This window comes from Haliotis rubra, unplaced genomic scaffold, assembly GCF_003918875.1.
Source record: "Haliotis rubra isolate DU_JTF1 unplaced genomic scaffold, ASM391887v1 Scf281, whole genome shotgun sequence".
NCBI classification, from domain to species: domain Eukaryota; kingdom Metazoa; phylum Mollusca; class Gastropoda; order Lepetellida; family Haliotidae; genus Haliotis; species Haliotis rubra.
In genome coordinates, this window is record NW_025766903.1 from 82,348 (window position 1) to 102,980 (window position 20,633).

General features: G+C 41.0%; 1 protein-coding gene across 1 annotated transcript in view; it reads left to right on the top strand.

Annotated features, from left to right (window-relative positions):
• The window catches only part of LOC124281287 (sodium-dependent multivitamin transporter-like), a 62,347-nt gene extending 43,481 nt beyond the window's left edge, over positions 1 to 18,866 (top strand). Inside the window, exons 10-15 of the mRNA XM_046717317.1 lie at positions 1,211 to 1,326; positions 9,231 to 9,298; positions 17,499 to 17,585; positions 17,925 to 18,103; positions 18,518 to 18,618; positions 18,853 to 18,866. Coding sequence (XP_046573273.1) covers positions 1,211 to 1,326; positions 9,231 to 9,298; positions 17,499 to 17,585; positions 17,925 to 18,103; positions 18,518 to 18,618; positions 18,853 to 18,866 — 565 coding nt within the window. The remainder of the gene's footprint in view (positions 1 to 1,210; positions 1,327 to 9,230; positions 9,299 to 17,498; positions 17,586 to 17,924; positions 18,104 to 18,517; positions 18,619 to 18,852) is intronic.
• Positions 18,867 to 20,633: the final 1,767 nt, after the last annotated feature.

Genomic DNA, 20,633 nt, shown 5'->3' on the forward strand with positions numbered 1-20,633 from the left:
AAGTCTACTGTTACCACCTGTTACCTCCAGTCATCACTTCCAGCACTCTCTCACCAGGTGTTAACATAACATACAATGTAGTCTGACAACTTCTCCCTGAAGTCTACTGTTACCACCTGTTACCTCCAGTCATCACTTCCAGCACTCTCTCACCAGGTGTTAACATAACATACAATGTAGTCTGACAACTTCTACCTGAAGTCTACTGTTACCACCTGTTACCTCCAGTCATCACTTCCAGCACTCTCTCACCAGGTGTTAACATAACATACAATGTAGTCTGACAACTTCTCCCTGAAGTCTACTGTTACCACCTGTTACCTCCAGTCATCACTTCCAGCACTCTCTCACCAGGTGTTAACATAACATACAATGTAGTCTGACAACTTCTACCTGAAGTCTACTGTTACCTCCAGTCATCACTTCCAGCACTCTCTCACCAGGTGTTAACATAACATACAATGTAGTCTGACAACTTCTCCCTGAAGTCTACTGTTACCACCTGTTACCTCCAGTCATCACTTCCAGCACTCTCACCAGGTGTTAACATAACATACAATGTAGTCTGACAACTTCTCCCTTGAAGTCTACTGTTACCACCTGTTACCTCCAGTCATCACTTCCAGCACTCTCACCAGGTGTTAACATAACATACAATGTAGTCTGACAACTTCTCCTTGAAGTCTACTGTTACCACCTGTTACCTCCAGTCATCACTTCCAGCACTCTCTCACCAGGTGTTAACATAACATACAATGTAGTCTGACAACTTCTACTGTGACCAGTCTTCTGTTACCTCCAGTCATCACTTCCAGCACTCTCTCACCAGGTGTTAACATAACATACAATGTAGTCTGACAACTTCTCCCTGAAGTCTACTGTTACCACCTGTTACCTCCAGTCATCACTTCCAGCACTCTCTCACCAGGTGTTAACATAACATACAATGTAGTCTGACAACTTCTACCTGAAGTCTACTGTGTTACCTGTTACCTCCAGTCATCACTTCCAGCACTCTCTCACCAGGTGTTAACATAACCTACAATGTAGTCTGACAACTTCTCCCTGAAGTCTACTGTTACCACCTGTTACCTCCAGTCATCACTTCCAGCACTCTCTCACCAGGTGTTAACATAACATACAATGTAGTCTGACAACTTCTCCCTGAAGTCTACTGTTACCACCTGTTACCTCCAGTCATCACTTCCAGCACTCTCTCATCCGGGATGAATGCTGTGTCGGCGGTGGTGCTACAGGACTACATCCGACCTTTCTGCAGCTGTAACATCAACAACTTCACAGCAACTGTCATTACCAAGGCGACAAGTAGGTGCTAAAGGCAGGCCTGTTTAGGACAGAGATGAGGAAAGCCATTTTGGTGTGAATCAAATAATTATTCACGCAGGAAGTGTCTGTTAAAATCGCTTTGTTATGGAAGATTGGTACATTGTGCTGAACCCCTGTTGATGCCTGGAGCAATTACACGAGCAGAGGTCACGTGCGTAAAAACACAGCGAGACATACATAAACATGCACAACAAACGACATGTGCTGTGTTCACATCGTGCTTATGATTCTTGTGAACATGAGCACCTAGTACCAAACTAGACTCCACGTGAAACCTTACGTCCATGGTGCAGACACTATATAGACACATAGAATAATGAATAGCATGGCTGCAGGGTTCCTAGCAGGGTTCCTTGTGTACTCAAGTCATAGTTGCCACCAAACAGATCCCTCTGACGGATTTAGCCAACTCCGTGCAAGACAGTTTTGTGTTAAATATTTCGTATTCTGCTTTTGTGTAAAACGTAGTATATTTTGTGTGACATGTATGATGTTATGTGTAACAAGTATTGCGTTGTGTGTCACATGTATCATGTTATACATCGGTGATGGTGTCCTGTTAGGAATAATTCCATGACACCAGTTAGTGACGATGCCTGTTCTTGTAAGAATGGTATGACCTCAGTCACTGAAAATGTCTGTGTATTGTGTTGTGGCACATGTACTATGTTGTGTCATTTTTATTACGTTATGTCACACGTAACTCTCTGTTGTGGAGAACTGCGTTTGTAAACATAGAATATTCGCGTGCGTTTATGTTTTCAAACAAACGAACATTCGCACAAACGCAATGTACTTCCCGGAAGATTTGATTGCGTGAAACACGTGGAGCTGAACCTGCACGCGGTTTCCCGATAGCAGTTTTCAACAAATTTGATAGAACTTCGGACATTAGCGGTCGTGCTTTTGACGAACTGACCAATAATAGTTTTGCGTTATAGTAATGAATAGAGTACTATCTGTATACATATGTGCAAAACAAAATAGTGTATTATCTGTATACAAATGTACAAAACAAAACAGAATTAAAGTTGAAATAGATTAGTCGCAGTTTTGAAATATTTATTCATAGAACACTGCGTAACAAAATGGTAGCAGAGCGTGGTTGTGTAGCTTCTATTGTTGCCTTATCTGGGTATATGGGTACAGTCTTCATACCATCGTACTTGTGTTTTTGTGTGGACACTTATTAAGGTAAGTTGAAATTAAGTCCGTGTTTACAACAGAAGCGTTGGTAGTGAAACGATGATGCGGTTTGATTAGTTCATGGTTAGTTGGTTAGTTGCATACACTGAACATGTCACAAACAGGAACAAAACAGATTGATAATGGCTGCCCTGACCATGCGAGGGACCAGATAAAAGGTAGATCTTAAACGCAAAAGGCTATATAGCCAAATCTGCATTTTACTAAAAGCAACGAATAGACTTGAAAAACTTATTGATGAACAGAATGGGGTGGTGGCTCGGACGGAAATGAGAAATGCAATTGACCGACAGTTAATGATCGTCAGCTTCCAGGCTATCAGAAGAGTATGGAACATGGCGTGGCTGAAACATTCCAAACGATAGGAGATAAAAAGAAATAACATGATTAAAAGTTTCGAAAGACGAGGTCACCCAAATCGACGTAATTAGAATGGAGTGCAAGAACGAGCTCAAGAGTGTTTGAGAGCTAGGTCCGATGCGAGAGGCTCATTTAGCAGTGTGGTAGAACTGGAGTATCTAGATTGACCAGGACTGTAAAGCAGGTTGAAAAAAAGAAAAGTATATTCCTGTTGTCACTTCTCACATAGAACAATTGGAACCACATGTTGAGCCATTCGTTGATGCTAACTCAGGTCAGAGGGAACAGATCAGTGCAAGTGATTTAGGTCACATGACTAGGAGTCAAAACCCTACACAAACGCATGTAGGGGCATGCAGCATCCGCCGATATTGTAGCAGATTCGAGAGTAGGTTACAATTTGGGAAATGATATGTGGAAACAATTGAGACGCGTTTCCATCTCTACTTTTCGGGTGATGCCAAATCATATGAAGGTTTTAAAGCGGCATGGCCTGTGTAATAACAATGCTCCAGCTACAGCTGAGTACAAGCTTTTACAGTTACGTCAGTACATCACAGGGGACGCAATGAAAGTCATACAAGACTTTGGGTCATAGTGCGGCTGCATGTGAGGTAGCACTGGATAGATTAGAAAGGAAGTATGGTGGCTTAAAGACGCCAAATTACGTTGCAGTTGGAGGAAGTGTCAAACTTTAGGCCAATTCGTCCTGGCAATGTGCAAAAGGATATTGAGGAATTATGCAGACATGCTGGACATAGTTGTCATAAATCTCAGAGATACTGACAGACTAGAAGAGAGTTAGGCAGTGGAGCATTATACAATCAGCTACTGAAGAAAATGACAAGAATCCATGTTAACTGAAGCTATCACAGATGGGTCTTTGATCCGAGAACGCCAAGAGTCAGTTGAAACATTGCGTGAGTGGGTGTTGCAAGAGGCTGAATTTAGTGTTATGGCATCAGAAACATTATGGTCTACCGCGAGAAGGAAAGACTACAGCTAGAGGTCAGAACAAATCCAGGTTCCGTTCTTTGGTGATGGCCAGACTGACATGAGTGCTCAGTGTGCTCTCTGTAAAAGCTGCCATCACATTTGGAAGTGTAAACAGTTCAAATTGATGAGTGTTCCCGGATAGATGGGAAACTGCTAAACATTTAAACCTTTAGCTTCAGATGTCTGGCACTAACCACCGTGCTAACAGTTGTAACCGTAGAATCACATGGAATAGATAGCCGCAACTGCATCACACAATGGGAGTTTCTTCACTCAACAAAGATGTGATGTTATTGGAAACTAAAACTAATAAGCAGCACGACAGTCAGTGTCCATCAGGAAGTTACTATGTCCTCATCTGAATCCAGCAAGTCAACGTTGGTGTCATTGAGGACAGTGCCAGTAGTACTTAAGAATGGGAACAAAAGAATTGTTGTTAATGCACTATTGGATGATGCCAGTACACAGACTTATATCAATAGGGATGCAGCCTTAGAATTAGGGTTTATCTGGTCCAGCGCCAGAAAGTTTCTGTTAATGTCCTCAATGGGCAACATGAAATGCTAGACACCATGACAGTTCAGGTTGGCTTAGAGAGTTTGGATGGGTCGGGTCAATACTACACTATCTGCCTTAACAACAACTAGGGTTACTGGACGGATGCAAGTTGTTGATTGGCGGAAGTTTGCAGGTAGGTAGAAACATCTTGAAAACATTGAGTTTCCCAAGGTTAAAGTCTCCTCATATCATAGATCTCCTCATTGGCATGGATTATCTTGAACTACATAGGTCCTATCAGGATATCACTGGCCAAGAGGTACGGATCCAATAGCACGACTGACTCCATTAGGATGGACCTGTGTTGGGAGGATACAAGAAGGATTAAGTGATGGCTGTCACAATTCAGGTACATACTTCTCTAACAGTAGGGAGAATTGAATTGGTACAATGTTACAGAAACTCTGGGACATTGATGAAGTTCCATCTTTGACATCAACCCTTACCAAGGATGATGAATGTGTCATAGCATCAGTGAGAAAAACAGTTAAGTTTGAAATGGCAGATATCAAATTGGCATTCCTTTGGAAGGGAAAGTGTAGGTCCTTACCAGACAACTGGGACATAGCTTACAAACGTCTCTGTAGCACAGAGAAGAAGTTATCCAAAGAACAAACAGGTTGCTGTAACATATGATGGTATCATATCCAGTATATTGAGAAAGGTTACATTGAAAAGGTGTCTCCTGATGAAAACGGTTCATCACGTGGATATGGTTACTTACCTCATTTTCCTGTTGTGCGTCAGATAGGAAACTACGAAGGTCCGAATTGTCTTTGATGCATCCGCAAAATGTGAAGGCATATCACTGAATGACACTATTAACCAAGGTCCAAAATTACAAGGTGACCTCTTTCAGATATTGCTTCGCTTTAGAAGGCACCCAGTAGCAATAGTTTGCGACATCGCAGAAATGTATCTTCAAATCGAAATGTTGCCAAAAGACAAGTCATTCTTTCGATTTCTTTGGAGGTCAAAAACAATCAGAATGAAATACCAGATGTTTACCAGTTCTCAAGAGTAGTCTTTGGGGTCAATGCTTCTCCGTTTTGGCTCAGTACATTACACAAAGAACATGCCCGACGATTTCAAGGTACTCTACCAAAGCTGCTGAAACTGTATTACAATCTACGTACATGGATGACAACATAGACTCGCTGAGGAATGAGCTCGAAGCCATTGAGCTGTATGAGCAGCTTACTGAGTTGTGGGGAAATGCAGGTATGTGTGCTAGAAAGTGGTTAAGCAACTCTCCTGAAGTATTACAGAGAATCCCCATAGAGAACAGGGCTACTGAGGTCGATCTTGGTAGAGATGACTTGCCTACTGCCAAAACACTTGGTTTGACATGGGTTGCTAAAGATGACGAGTTCAGCTTTCATAATACCAATGCACATAGCAACTGGATACTTACAAAGAGAGGTTTCCTAAGAGGGAATTGGCTAAAGTGTTCGACCCATTAGGATTCCTGGCACCATTCATCATCACAGCCAAAATCATAATGCAGGAAATCTGGCTTAAAGGGTTTAGATTGGGATGAAGAGCTGCAAACTGATTTGAAACAAAAAGGCATTGCTTTGGCTCAGTCAAGTGAACGAGTTGGGAAGTGTTGCTTAGATTTCCAAGGTGCTTGCAGTACAGTTTTGGACATTGAAAACAAGAAATTGCATGTTTTCGTTGATGCATCAGAAAGTGCATATGGGGCAGTCGTATACAGTGTGACTACCTATCAAAATGGGACATGGGTCTAGTCGGTTGACAGCATCAAAGAGTCGAGTGGCACCTCTCTCAAATCAGTCAGCATTCCTCGAATGGAGTTGATGGCAGCAGTATTAGGAGTCAGGTTGATCTTGATTGTTATTAAAGCTCTTGAAATGAATATTGCTGCTGTGACACTTTGGTCAGATAGTAAATGTGCTGTGTTGGATAAAAACCATAGCCACCAAATTCAAAACATTTGTAGCCAATCGTGTAGCTTTTATCCAAGAACATACTATTCCCAGTCAGTGGAAGGTACATTCCTTCTCTTCAAAATCCAGCAGATACTCTATCTAGAGGGGTGCAACAATTGCTAGTCTTAAAAGCAAAGCATGGATGTCAAGGGCCTGACTTTCTGGTAGAGGATGAGTTGGCAGAACCGACACAAACAGTGATCACACAAGCATCAGATGATCAGGAAACAAAATTGCGCGTAGAAATGAAAAGGCAGTCATTTACAATAGTGACATCTGACTGGTGTTGGCGGCTTGATGCAAGGAGATATTCAGATTCGGCAAAACTACTGAGGATTACAGCATGGGTTTGGAGATTCGTGAACAACAGTCGGTCTGAACTAAGTTTGAGAATCTCAGGAGAACTTACTTCTATGAAAGAGCTTCTTGATGCAGAGATCTATCACATAAGCCCGTGCACCGAAGAATTTAACAAAGGAGGTCTCGGCTCTGGAAAATAGGAAACAACTGTCGGCGCAAGCAGTAAACTCCTTGGACTGGATCCCATGCTTGATGTGAAGATGGGTTGATCAGAATGAGAGGTAGACTGCAGCATGCCACATTTCTACCATTTGATGCAAAGTTCCCCATAGGCATTGCCAAGAAGAAACTGGGTAACTAAGTTGATAGTGAAGAAAATGCCATGAAGATGGAAAGGCATCATTGGTACAAACCAGATCCTTTTGCTTTACTATCTGCACGTTATTGGATCATTTCTGCTCGTGAAGGATCCGTGAATATGAAAGGAATGTTCATGGTGTCGCAGACTTAAGGCAAAGCCTGTTGTTCAAATTATGGCTCCACTTCCACAGGTTAGACTTGAAGTACTCATTAAGGGCATTTGATCAAACTGGTGTTGATTTCTGCAGGACCGTTCATTACGATACAAGGTGGTGAGGAAACAACGAGTTAAGCTGTTATTCCTTTGTCTATTTACATGCTTGGCAACAGAGAGCTGTGCACTTGGAAATGGCATATAGTCTTGATAGCGACCTCACATTCCTCAATGCCTTTTACAGGATGGTAAACCGTAGATAGTTTGCCAAAGTGTAGTGGTGTGCCAGATAATGGTACAAATTTTACAGGAGCTGTTAAAGAGCTGGAAAGTACTTGTCGACAGACTTGATGGAAAATATATCCAAAGTTCATTGGCAAATCGTGGAGTTGTTTGGAAATTCAACCCACCATATGCTCCACATTTTGGTGGTGCTTTTGAAGCAATGATCAAGTCCTCAAAAAGAGCTATATATGCAATCCTAGGCAATGGTGACATTACTGATGAAGAACTAGTCACTGCCTTTACTGGCGCTGAATCGTTGATCAATTCAAGGCCTTTAACGTACCAAAGTACACATCCAAATGATGACGTTCCACTTACACCAAATCACTTTCTTCATGGTCAGTGTGGTGGAATCTTTGCTCCACAGTCGGTTGATAATGCAGAATTCTGTCCGAGAAAACGGTGGCGAAGAGTCCAAGAACTGGTACACCACTTTGGAAACGATGGATGTCGGAATGGCTTCCATCACTACAAGCAAGGAAGAAATGGTTTATACCAAGTCGTGATCTTGAGGGTCGACGATGTTGTTGTGGTTATCTCCACGCAATTCTCAAGAGGAAGTTGGATCACAGGAAGAATCATAAAGACACATCCAGGGAGAGATGGACACGTTCGAGTTGTTGACATACAGACGAATCAAGGTGTTATGGACAAGACCAGTGACAAAGGTGTGTCCACTGGAATGGAAGGTGTCAGAAACTACCACCGAAGGAGGCTTCAAGAACAGTACAGAAGATCAACAGCAGGATTCAACCAATGGATAGAGGAGCAGCAGACGGCTTCTAAGAAACAGAAAAATTCATGGATACAGGATTGAAAGAATTCATGTGTGGAATTCGAGGATGAAGAATTCAAAGGATTGGTGGAAGGATTCAAGATTTTCATGGATGGAAGATTCAGAGAACAGTTAATAAATGGATGTCGCAAAGGAATCGAAGACAGAACAGAAAGTGGTTTCCAGACCAAAACATTCAAGGGAAGTATTTCAGTTGATTGTATATTGACATGTTTTTCTTTTCAGGAAATAAATATGTTTTGTCACAATGAACAGTACACTTACCGATGTGTTATGATTTGGAACAGACATGCTTATTTTCATATTTCCAGGACTGGATGATGAACTTTCTTTGTATTTCAGGAAATGTGTGGACTTTACTGAACTTTAGTTGCATAAGTTTCCAAATATGTCTGTATATAATGTGCTATTTGGTGATTGATATGTTCATTTGAAATGATAGACTTGGATCTATCATTTGTAGGGGAATGTTGTGGAGAACTGCGTTTGTAAACATAGAATATTCGCGTGCGTTTATGTTTTCAAACAAACGAACATTCGCACAAACGCAATGTACTTCTTCGAAGATTTGATTGCGTGAAACACGTGGAGCTGAACCTGCACGCGGTTTCCCCTGATAGCAGTTTTCAACAAATTTGATAGAACTTCGGACATTAGCGGTCGTGCTTTTGACGAACTGACCAATAATAGTTTTGCGTTATAGTAAATGAATAGAGTACTATCTGTATACATATGTGCAAAACAAAATAGTGTATAATATCTGTATACAAATGTACAAAACAAAACAGAATTAAAGTTGAAATAGATTAGTCGCAGTTTTGAAATATTTATTCATAGAACACTGTGTCACACGTACTCCCTTCTGTGTTAATGTTACGTAATGTTCTTCATGTGTCGTGTTATCCTCGTGTTTCAGCTGCAGTGTGTGGGGGTATCAGTGTGGGACTAGCGTTCGCTGCATCAAGGTTGGGGCCGCTGTTACAGGTGAACTACCGCATGTTATTTAACGCCTTATTTCACCGTTCCTGTCCACACATTCGTGTAAATACGTCGAGTCTGGGGTAGCGAAACCAGTGATAACACGCTGCCTGTCAACAGAACCAACAACTGAGTCTAACTCCCGTCACCAACTGAGTCTAACTCCCGTCACCAACTGAGTCTAACTCCCGTCACCAACTGAGTCTAACTCCCGTCACCAACTGAGTCTAACTCCCGTCACCAACTGAGTCTAACTCCCGTCACCAACTGAGTCTAACTCCCGTCACCAACTGAGTCTAACTCCCGTCACCAACTGAGTCTAACTTCCCGTCAATTCAATTCAGTCTAACTCCCCGTCACCAACTGGAGTCTAACTCCCGTCACCAACTGAGTCTAACTTCCGTCTAACTTAACTGAGTCTAACTCCTGTCACCAACTGAGTCTAACTTCCTGTCACCAACTGGAGTCTAACTCTAACTCCTGTCACCAACTGAGTCTAACTCCCGTCACCAACTGAGTCTAACTCCCGTCACCAACTGAGTCTAACTCCCGTCACCAACTGAGTCTAACTCCCGTCACCAACTGAGTCTAACTCCCGTCACCAACTGAGTCTAACTCCCGTCACCAACTGAGTCTAACTCCCGTCACCAACTGAGTCTAACTCCCGTCACCAACTGAATCTTCTGGGTTAACGCTAGTGCCAGAAATCACAAAGGTCCAGCTGAATGACAGAGCTCTTTATTGCATGGCATGTGTCCAAAGCCACGTGGTGTTAACACTCATCAATTCTGTAAGAGTTTTAGGATAAATGTAATTGTGTCTTATATAGGCGACCCAAATAATAACAGTATTCTTATTGCAAGATTTATAGATTGCAACTATTAATTATAATGGCTTACACATTACTTCAAATTATTAAAATTATGGAGAATCGCATTATAAATAGAAACTACCGAATTACACATACTTACAAGCTATGGGCTGAATCAAATGATCTGGTGCCAGCTGATCATCCAGCCAACAACACTACGTTACAATACCATAAATCAGTTGAAATATGTGTGTACGTTTTATACTTATTAAAATATATTATAATACATAAGACGGACCTCAAAATTTCCTCTAGACAAAACAAATGTGTTTCTCCTGAGGATGCCCGCCAGAATGAAATCACTGAGCACCTTGTCTTGCATGAAAAACATGATCTGCAACTTACAGCCAATGAGAAATGTTGTAAGGCTTCTTTGTAAACTTTAACCCAATAACAAAAGTTGATAGAAAATATGTACTGTGGGCTATCCTTCCATAGGTGGCGAGACTCCAAATAAGTGGTACTGAGGGCCCCTACCTCATTATGAATTAACAATATCAAAGTGAATACAAACTACAACACATTTTCACCGTTACATTGGCAGTACAGTTCCAATCTGCTTGTAAGGGTTGTAGATGTCAACGTAACACATAGCATGTGCACCTATCAATTAATGATTCTGTCTTTGAGATGCATACGGAAGTTCTAGACAATGTTTTCGGTTTTCGAGAATACCTCATGCTATCACTGATTTGCAGGGACTCATTCTTAATAATAATCATGGCATTGATGTTTGATATGTCTGGCATTGTGAATGAGGATGGTTTTGTAATACTGTCGGTGATGGTACCTGTTCTTGTAGCAATGATGGAGTGACACCAGTTACTGAGGTAGTTTTGTAATACTGTCGGTGATGGTACCTGTTCTTGTAGCAATGATGGAGTGACACCAGTTACTGAGGTAGTTTTGTAATACTGTCGGTGATGGTACCTGTTCTTGTAGCAATGATGGAGTGACACCAGTTACTGAGGATGGTTTTGTAATACTGTCGGTGATGGTACCTGTTCTTGTAGCAATGATGGAGTGACACCAGTTACTGAGGATGGTTTTGATGGTTTTGTAATACATGTCTGAGGATGGTGATGGTACCTGTTCTTGTAGCAATGATGGAGTGACACCAGTTACTGAGGATGGTTTTGTAATACTGTCGGTGATGGTACCTGTTCTTGTAGCAATGATGGAGTCACATCAGTTACTGAGGATGGTTTTGTAATACTGTCGGTGATGGTACCTGTTCTTGTAGCAATGATGGAGTGACACCAGTTACTGAGGATGGTTTTGTAATACTGTCGGTGATGGTACCTGTTCTTGTAGCAATGATGGAGTCACACCAGTTACTAATGATGTCTGTTCTTGTAGTAAGAATGGCATGACACAAGTCACTGACGATGTCTGTTCTTCTATTACAAATAGTATGACACAAGTCACTGACGATGTCTGTCCTTCTATTACAAATATACTGAGTCAAAAAAGAAACTTCACATTCTTTCTTCAAGGCACTATTATTTCACTATTATTTCATTGCTGAGATCTGTGTGATGTACTCGATACACTGACAGTGCCATAATCAGTTCCATTAGGCTACACCGCCGTTCCAAACCATGGGTATACAGAATGTCAAGTCACAAGAATAAAAATGCGAAATTTCTCAGTTCAATATCGTGTATGGCCGCCCCGCGCATTCACCACTGCCAAACACCGTCTCCTCATCGACTGCCTGATGCTTGTGAACACGTGGTTGGGGATTCTGCGCCATTGCTCTTGCAAGGCAGCGCCAAGTTCCTGCAAATTCTGAGGTTGGTTCCTCAGACCACGAAGCCTTCTCCCAAGTGCATCCCAAACGTGCTCTATTGGATTAAGGTCAGGGGACCTCGATGGCCAGTCCATGACGTTGATTCCAGCGTTTTGAAGGAAATTTCGTGTCAACATCGCGGTATGCGGCCGAGCATTATCATGCTGGAACTGTAGACCTGGGCCATGAGCCGCCATGAAAGGAACGAGTTCAGGGGTGGGCACCTGGTCGCGGTAAGCAGCAGCTGTGAGGTTTCCACGGAAAACCAGAAGTCGGGAACGGTTGTTCCCACAGAAAGCACCCCACACCATGCAACTTCCGCCCCCGAATCTGTCGACTTCCTGTACACAACATTGGGCATACCGTTCACGACGTCTTCTCCAGACTCTATACCTGCCGTCCGCGAATCTGAGGGTAAACCTGGATTCATCGCTAAAGACGACTCGATTCCAGTCGAGGACGACCCGACCTTGGGCAATCAGAAGTGGTGCCAGTTTGTTGTAGACGACCTCGCAAGTCATACACAGTACGACAGCTGCTTCCCATTGCTCTTGCCACGTCAATAACTGATCTTCCCGCTTGCAACATGCCAACGGCAGGTTCACGTTGCACATTTGACAATCGTGGCATTTCAAGTACCGTTAGAACTGTGGTTTAAAAGTGTTTTTTAAATTCTTGAGGCCAATGCAAACACGTGCATATGAAGAAAACTTCGATGCAAAGATCACGTTATCGACTGCACGTGCAAAACCTGATTTGGCACTAACGTCATTTGCACGACGAATGGATGGGTTTGAGTGGGTTTTGCTAACGTTTTTCTAGAGTCGAAAGATAGGGATCCCATTTCGGATACATAGATGTATCATCAGAGAAAAATTATTCATTACTTTTCAAATTACATTTTGTGAAGTTTCTTTTTTGACTCAGTATTGTATGACACAAGTCAGTGACGATGTCTGTTCTTCTATTACAAATAGTATGACACCAGTCAGTGACGATGTCTGTTCTTCTGTTACAAATAGTATGACATAAGTCACTGCCGATGTCTGTTCTTCTACTACAAATAGTATAACACAAGTCACTGACGATGTCTGTTCTTCTTTTACAAATAGTATGACACCAGTCAGTGACGATGTCTGTCCTTCTATTACAAATAGTATGACACAAGTCACTGACGATGTCTGTTCTTCTTTTACAAATAGTATGACACAAGTCAGTGACGATGTCTGTTCTTCTGTTACAAATAGTATGACACAAGTCACTGACGATGTCTGTCCTTCTACTACAAATAGTATGACACAAGTCACTGACGATGTCTGTTCTTCTTTTACAAATAGTATGACACCAGTCAGTGACGATGTCTGTCCTTCTATTACAAATAGTATGACACAAGTCACTGACGATGTCTGTTCTTCTTTTACAAAAAGTATGACACCAGTCAGTGACGATGTCTGTTCCTCTGCTACAAATAGTATGACACAAGTCACTGACGATGTCTGTTCTTCTATGCAAAAAGTATGACACCAGTCAGTGACGATGTCTGTTCTTCTATTACAAATAGTATGACACCAGTCAGTGACGATGTCTGTTCTTCTATACAAATAGTATGACACAAGTCCAGTGACGATGTCTGTTCTTCTATTACAAATAGTATGACACAAGTCACTGACGATGTCTGTCCTTCTATTACAAATAGTATGACACAAGTCAGTGACGATGTCTGTTCTTCTTTTACAAATAGTATGACACCAGTCAGTGACGATGTCTGTTCTTCTGTTACAAATAGTATGACACAAGTCACTGACGATGTCTGTCCTTCTACTACAAATAGTATGACACAAGTCACTGACGATGTCTGTTCTTCTTTTACAAATAGTATGACACAAGTCACTGACGATGTCTGTTCTTCTTTTACAAATAGTATGACACCAGTCAGTGACGATGTCTGTCCTTCTATTACAAATAGTATGACACAAGTCACTGACGATGTCTGTTCTTCTGTTACAAATAGTATGACACAAGTCACTGCCGATGTCTGTTCTTCTACTACAAATAGTATAACACAAGTCACTGACGATGTCTGTTCTTCTTTTACAAATAGTATGACACCAGTCAGTGACGATGTCTGTCCTTCTATTACAAATAGTATGACACAAGTCACTGACGATGTCTGTTCTTCTTTTACAAATAGTATGACACAAGTCAGTGACGATGTCTGTTCTTCTGTTACAAATAGTATGACACAAGTCACTGACGATGTCTGTCCTTCTACTACAAATAGTATGACACAAGTCAGTGACGATGTCTGTTCTTCTTTTACAAATAGTATGACACCAGTCAGTAACGATGTCTGTCCTTCTATTACAAATAGTATGACACAAGTCACTGACGATGTCTGTTCTTCTTTTACAAAAAGTATGACACCAGTCAGTGACGATGTCTGTTCCTCTGCTACAAATAGTATGACACAAGTCAGTGACGATGTCTGTTCTTCTATGCAAAAAGTATGACACCAGTCAGTGACGATGTCTGTTCTTCTATTACAAATAGTATGACACCAGTCAGTGACGATGTCTGTTCTTCTATACAAATAGTATGACACAAGTCAGTGACGATGTCTGTTCTTCTATTACAAATAGTATGACACAAGTCACTGACGATGTCTGTCCTTCTATTACAAATAGTATGACACAAGTCAGTGACGATGTCTGTTCTTCTTTTACAAATAGTATGACACCAGTCAGTGACGATGTCTGTTCTTCTGTTACAAATAGTATGACACAAGTCACTGACGATGTCTGTCCTTCTACTACAAATAGTATGACACAAGTCACTGACGATGTCTGTTCTTCTTTTACAAATAGTATGACACAAGTCACTGACGATGTCTGTTCTTCTTTTACAAATAGTATGACACCAGTCAGTGACGATGTCTGTCCTTCTATTACAAATAGTATGACACAAGTCACTGACGATGTCTGTTCTTCTTTTACAAAAAGTATGACACCAGTCAGTGACGATGTCTGTTCCTCTGCTACAAATAGTATGACACAAGTCACTGACGATGTCTGTTCTTCTATACAAAAAGTATGACACAAGTCACTGACGATGTCTGTTCTTCTATTACAAATAGTATGACACCAGTCAGTGACGATGTCTGTTCTTCTATACAAATAGTATGACACCAGTCAGTGACGATGTCTGTTCTTCTATTACAAATAGTATGACACAAGTCACTGACGATGTCTGTTCTTCTTTTACAAATAGTATGTCACCAGTCAGTGACGATGTCTGTTCTTCTACTACAAATAGTATGACACCAGTCAGTGACGATGTCTGTTCTTCTATGCAAATAGTATGACACCAGTCAGTGACGATGTCTGTTCTTCTATTACAAATAGTATGACACCAGTCAGTGACGATGTCTGTTCTTCTATACAAATAGTATGACACCAGTCAGTGACGATGTCTGTTCTTCTATACAAATAATATGACACCAGTCAGTGACGATGTCTGTTCTTCTACTACAAATAGTATGACACCAGTCAGTGCCGATGTCTGTCCTATTACAAATGGTATGACACGATGCCTGTCCTTGTAGTAATATAGGTATTACACTAGTCAGTGACGATGTCTGTCCTAGTACAAATGGTATGACACGATGCCTGTCCTTGTAGTAATATAGGTATTACACTAGTCAGTGACGATGTCTGTTCTTCTACTACAAATAGTATGACACCAGTCAGTGACGATGTCTGTTCTTCTATTACAAATAGTATAACACAAGTCACTGACGATGTCTGTCCTTCTATTACAAATAGTATGACACAAGTCAGTGACGATGTCTGTTCTTCTTTTACAAATAGTATGACACCAGTCAGTGACGATGTCTGTTCTTCTGTTACAAATAGTATGACACAAGTCACTGACGATGTCTGTCCTTCTACTACAAATAGTATGACACCAGTCAGTGACGATGTCTGTCCTTCTATTACAATAGTATGACACAAGTCACTGACGATGTCTGTTCTTCTTTTACAAAAAGTATGACACCAGTCAGTGACGATGTCTGTCCTTCTATTACAATAGTATGACACAAGTCACTGACGATGTCTGTTCTTCTTTTACAAAAAGTATGACACCAGTCAGTGACGATGTCTGTTCCTCTGCTACAAATAGTATGACACAAGTCACTGACGATGTCTGTTCTTCTATACAAAAAGTATGACACCAGTCACTGACGATGTCTGTTCTTCTATTACAAATAGTATGACACCAGTCAGTGACGATGTCTGTTCTTCTATACAAATAGTATGACACCAGTCAGTGACGATGTCTGTTCTTCTATTACAAATAGTATGACACAAGTCACTGACGATGTCTGTTCTTCTTTTACAAATAGTATGACACCAGTCAGTGACGAATGTCTGTTCTTCTATTACAAATAGTATGACACCAGTCAGTGACGATGTCTGTTCTCCTATACAAATAGTATGACACCAGTCAGTGACGATGTCTGTTCTTCTATACAAATAATATGACACCAGTCAGTGACGATGTCTGTTCTTCTACTACAAATAGTATGACACCAGTCAGTGCCGATGTCTGTTCTTCTATTACAAATAGTATGACACCAGTCAGTGACGATGTCTGTTCTCCTATACAAATAGTATGACACCAGTCAGTGACGATGTCTGTTCTTCTATACAAATAATATGACACCAGTCAGTGACGATGTCTGTTCTTCTACTACAAATAGTATGACACCAGTCAGTGCCGATGTCTGTCCTATTACAAATGGTATGACACGATGCCTGTCCTTGTAGTAATATAGGTATTACACTAGTCAGTGACGATGTCTGTTCTTCTACTACAAATAGTATGACACCAGTCAGGGACGATGTCTGTCCTATTACAAATGGTATGACACGATGCCTGTCCTTGTAGTAATATAGGTATTACACTAGTCAGTGACGATGTCTGTCCTATTACAAATGGTATGACACGATGCCTGTCCTTGTAGTAATATAGGTATTACACCAGTCAGTGACGATGTCTGTCCTATTACAAATGGTATGACACGATGCCTGTCCTTGTAGTAATATAGGTATTACACCAGTCAGTGACGATGTCTGTCGTATTACAAATGGTATGACACTATCCCTGTCCTACTACAAATGGTATGACACGATGCCTGTCCTTGTAGTAATATAGGTATTACACCAGTCAGTGACGATGTCTGTCGTATTACAAATGGTATGACACGATGTCTGTCCTTGTAGTAATATAGGTATTACACCAGTCAGTGCCGATGTCTGTCGTATTACAAATGGTATGACACGATGCCTGTCCTTGTAGTAATATAGGTATTACACCAGTCAGTGACGATGTCTGTCGTATTACAAATAGTATGACACGATGTCTGTCCTACTACAAATGGTATGACACGATGCCTGTCCTTGTAGTAATATAGGTATTACACTAGTCAGTTCTTGCAATACCACTGGTGGGACAACCATGGCGATGTCTGTTTTGTGTTGCAGCTCTCCTACGTGGCCTTCAGCGTCACGGACGGACCTGTGTTTGGAGTCTTCATACTTGGAATGTTCTTCCCTAGAGCCAATAAATGGGTTAGAAATTTAGTAGATAGTTAGATACAATAATATTACGTAATTATTTCGTGTTTGGTATTACCATGTCTCAGTTACTTAAGGATTCCAGTGCAAACATCGATGAACATATTTTGGCGGTTGTTTTGTTCTCGACAGTTTCCTCAACGCTAGAGATTAACCAGTCTAATTATCCACCGGAACACATTCTACTGAAACAACTGTGAAAGTAACTGCACGCTGAAAACATAAGCCTCTGTATGCTGCCAGTCGAGGCACTTCTGATGTCAAGGTTTGAACATTTCCTTTGAAAGCCATTGACCACAGCAACACAAAACTAGTTTCAGGTTACAATTTCAGGGAGCTCTCTGTGGCTACATGGCGAGCATCAGCATCCTCATGTGGATTGCACTTGGAGCCCTCATCCACAACATCACCACGCCCGTGTCTCAGTTCTCTGTTCAGGGCTGCAACTGGAACGCTACCAACTCCACCATGCCCACAGCCCCTACCGCCAACAACACCATGTACGCCGAAGGGTAGGTTTCGTATCTGATACGTTCTCTCATTTGACAGTTTTATAAACGATTAGCAAATATGAACGACAGTAATTACCGCAGCGGCTTGCAATAAAAAGTATCAAAAAGTTGTTGTTTGGGCAAAAAGTCGGTAGTTAGCTATATTTTCAGCTAAGTACAAGTACCGGAGAAACAGGCTGAATGTATGTGGATGGTATCTGTGTAATTCGTGTTTTGTAAAGTTTTTGGTTGCCTTTAGATCTAGGTGTACCCGACATTTTCGAGGTTAAGCACGACTACGGTAATCAGTTAGATTATAATTTACATACCGAATATTGTGGACGTTTTGCTGTGATCTGTTGACTCATCTGACGACTATGACAGGTTGTTTTGTGTTTTACCACATCAAGTTTAACCAATAATGTTTCCTTTAAGGGACCACGGCCTCGGTATCTACCACCTCTCCTTCGTCAACTACACAGCCACAGGGGCCTTCATTTGCGTTTTCGTCGGCACAATTGTCAGCCTCATTACGGGTACGATATTTATAGATATAACGTGCTTGTCAAGAGGTCCTGTATCTTGTTGTGTGACAGCTGATATTTACAGATATAACGTGCTTGTCAAGATGCCATGTATCTTGTTGTGTGACAGCTGATAATTACAGATATAACGTGCTTGTCAAGATGCCATGTATCTTGTTGTGTGACAGCTGATAATTACAGATATAACGTGCTTGTCAAAATGTCCTGTATCTTGTTGTGTGACAGCTGATACTCAGTAAAACATTGCAGTTGCCCAGGTGATAGAATATACAAGGTGTGTTAGGTAGAGAGTTTTAGGATGTCAGCTTTCCTTTGGATGAGGAACACAACGATTTGAAATACTCGGAGTCATTAATGCAGGGTCAAGCTATTGGTAACACGATTTCTTAAAAGCTGCAAAATCCGCGTTATTGTTTGATATATATACAACTGAATATTTTACAAACTTTCTTAACAGTATGCAAAAACACATCAGTCCGTTGAAATGTCATTATTGCGTTCTTTAACGTCCGATACATTGTGTTACAAATGATACATTTTTATTAAAATTGTCAATATGGAAATCCACCTGCCACATAATGGCAATGATTTGCACGTGGAAAGTGGAGGACAATTCACACATATTGATGTTTTTTCACTGTCGTTCACTGTTCGGCTACCTGTTTGAAATCGCAGCTTAAAATAAGACGTTTTTTGCACTGTCAAAACGCAAATGTGCGTGTACCACTCGCCCAGTATAGCCGTTTTTACCTGTACTACGGGCCTACAGGTCAGAAATATAGAATCACTGTGTGACAGTGGACAGATGAAAGTCGGAATCTGAAATAAGTAGGGATGGATATTGCCCTGATTCTCATATCGCGATATATTGCAATAATTTAAGAGATACTGCAATACATATTGTGATATACTGACTGGAATCTTTCTGTCCAAGTGCATACAGCATAAAATCATAATAGCTCTGTGTGCGACATCATCTTCTTAGTTGCTGGTACACCATACCTTCAGTCACCCCGTCTCCATTGTGAATGGCTTTACGTTAATGGTTTACAGATAAATAAAGCAATATAGAGCCTTAGTATAGAATGTTTAAATGAAGTACTGTATTGCAACAAAGTTCTGCGAACATAATGATACAGGTAATAGTATAACATGATTTTCATGGTCAGTGTGCACTTCAATGCAGTATGTAATTATTGGTACTGTATGTCAGTGATTCATTCAACTCCAGCATAAATACGTGTTGACATGAACTATTGCAAAAAGAAACAAAAACATGATTTAGGTGAACTACTTGAGCTTAAAATCTCATGTGACCTCCAGTTACTAACATCCTTGACTAGAATGTCATTATACAGTCCTACAAAGTGTATAAAACTTTAGCCTGATGACATATGTCCCATTATGAAACAAACAAAAATAACAAAATAATGTGAAATGGTCTTTCAGAGCCAGAGGCCATACTAATAGGTCCAAATAAAAGATTTGTCAAATCTTAGAAGAGCATTTAGAAGTGGAAGGCATACGAAAATCAAGATTTATGGATGTCAACTTCTTTACTGTGAATAACACGGCGTTTCGGAGTGTATGCTTGATCCTTCACAACGAGAAGTTGCCATTCATAACTCGTGCTTATCTCAAAAGATTGGTGCATTTGAGGCCACTTAATTCCTCCAAAACGTCACATATTCAACCATTCAAACCCGCAAAACTTAAAGCATTTTGTAAAATATTTGGCACTTATGGCGCAACTTATAAAGAAACTTTCACTTGTAATATGTTACATGAAACCAACTGAAATAAAAGTATATTTGGCACTTTTAGAGCACATTTTGTTGCCGTGGAGGGCAAGGGCAGATGATTCAAAGGGAGCTAACTCTGGATGATCCAATATATTGTAGAATCTGAACCATATCGCGATAATCGTATCGCGAGATACTGTACCGGTATATACCGGTTTACCGGTAATATTGCACAGCCCTAGAAATAAGGCAAAGGGACAAAGG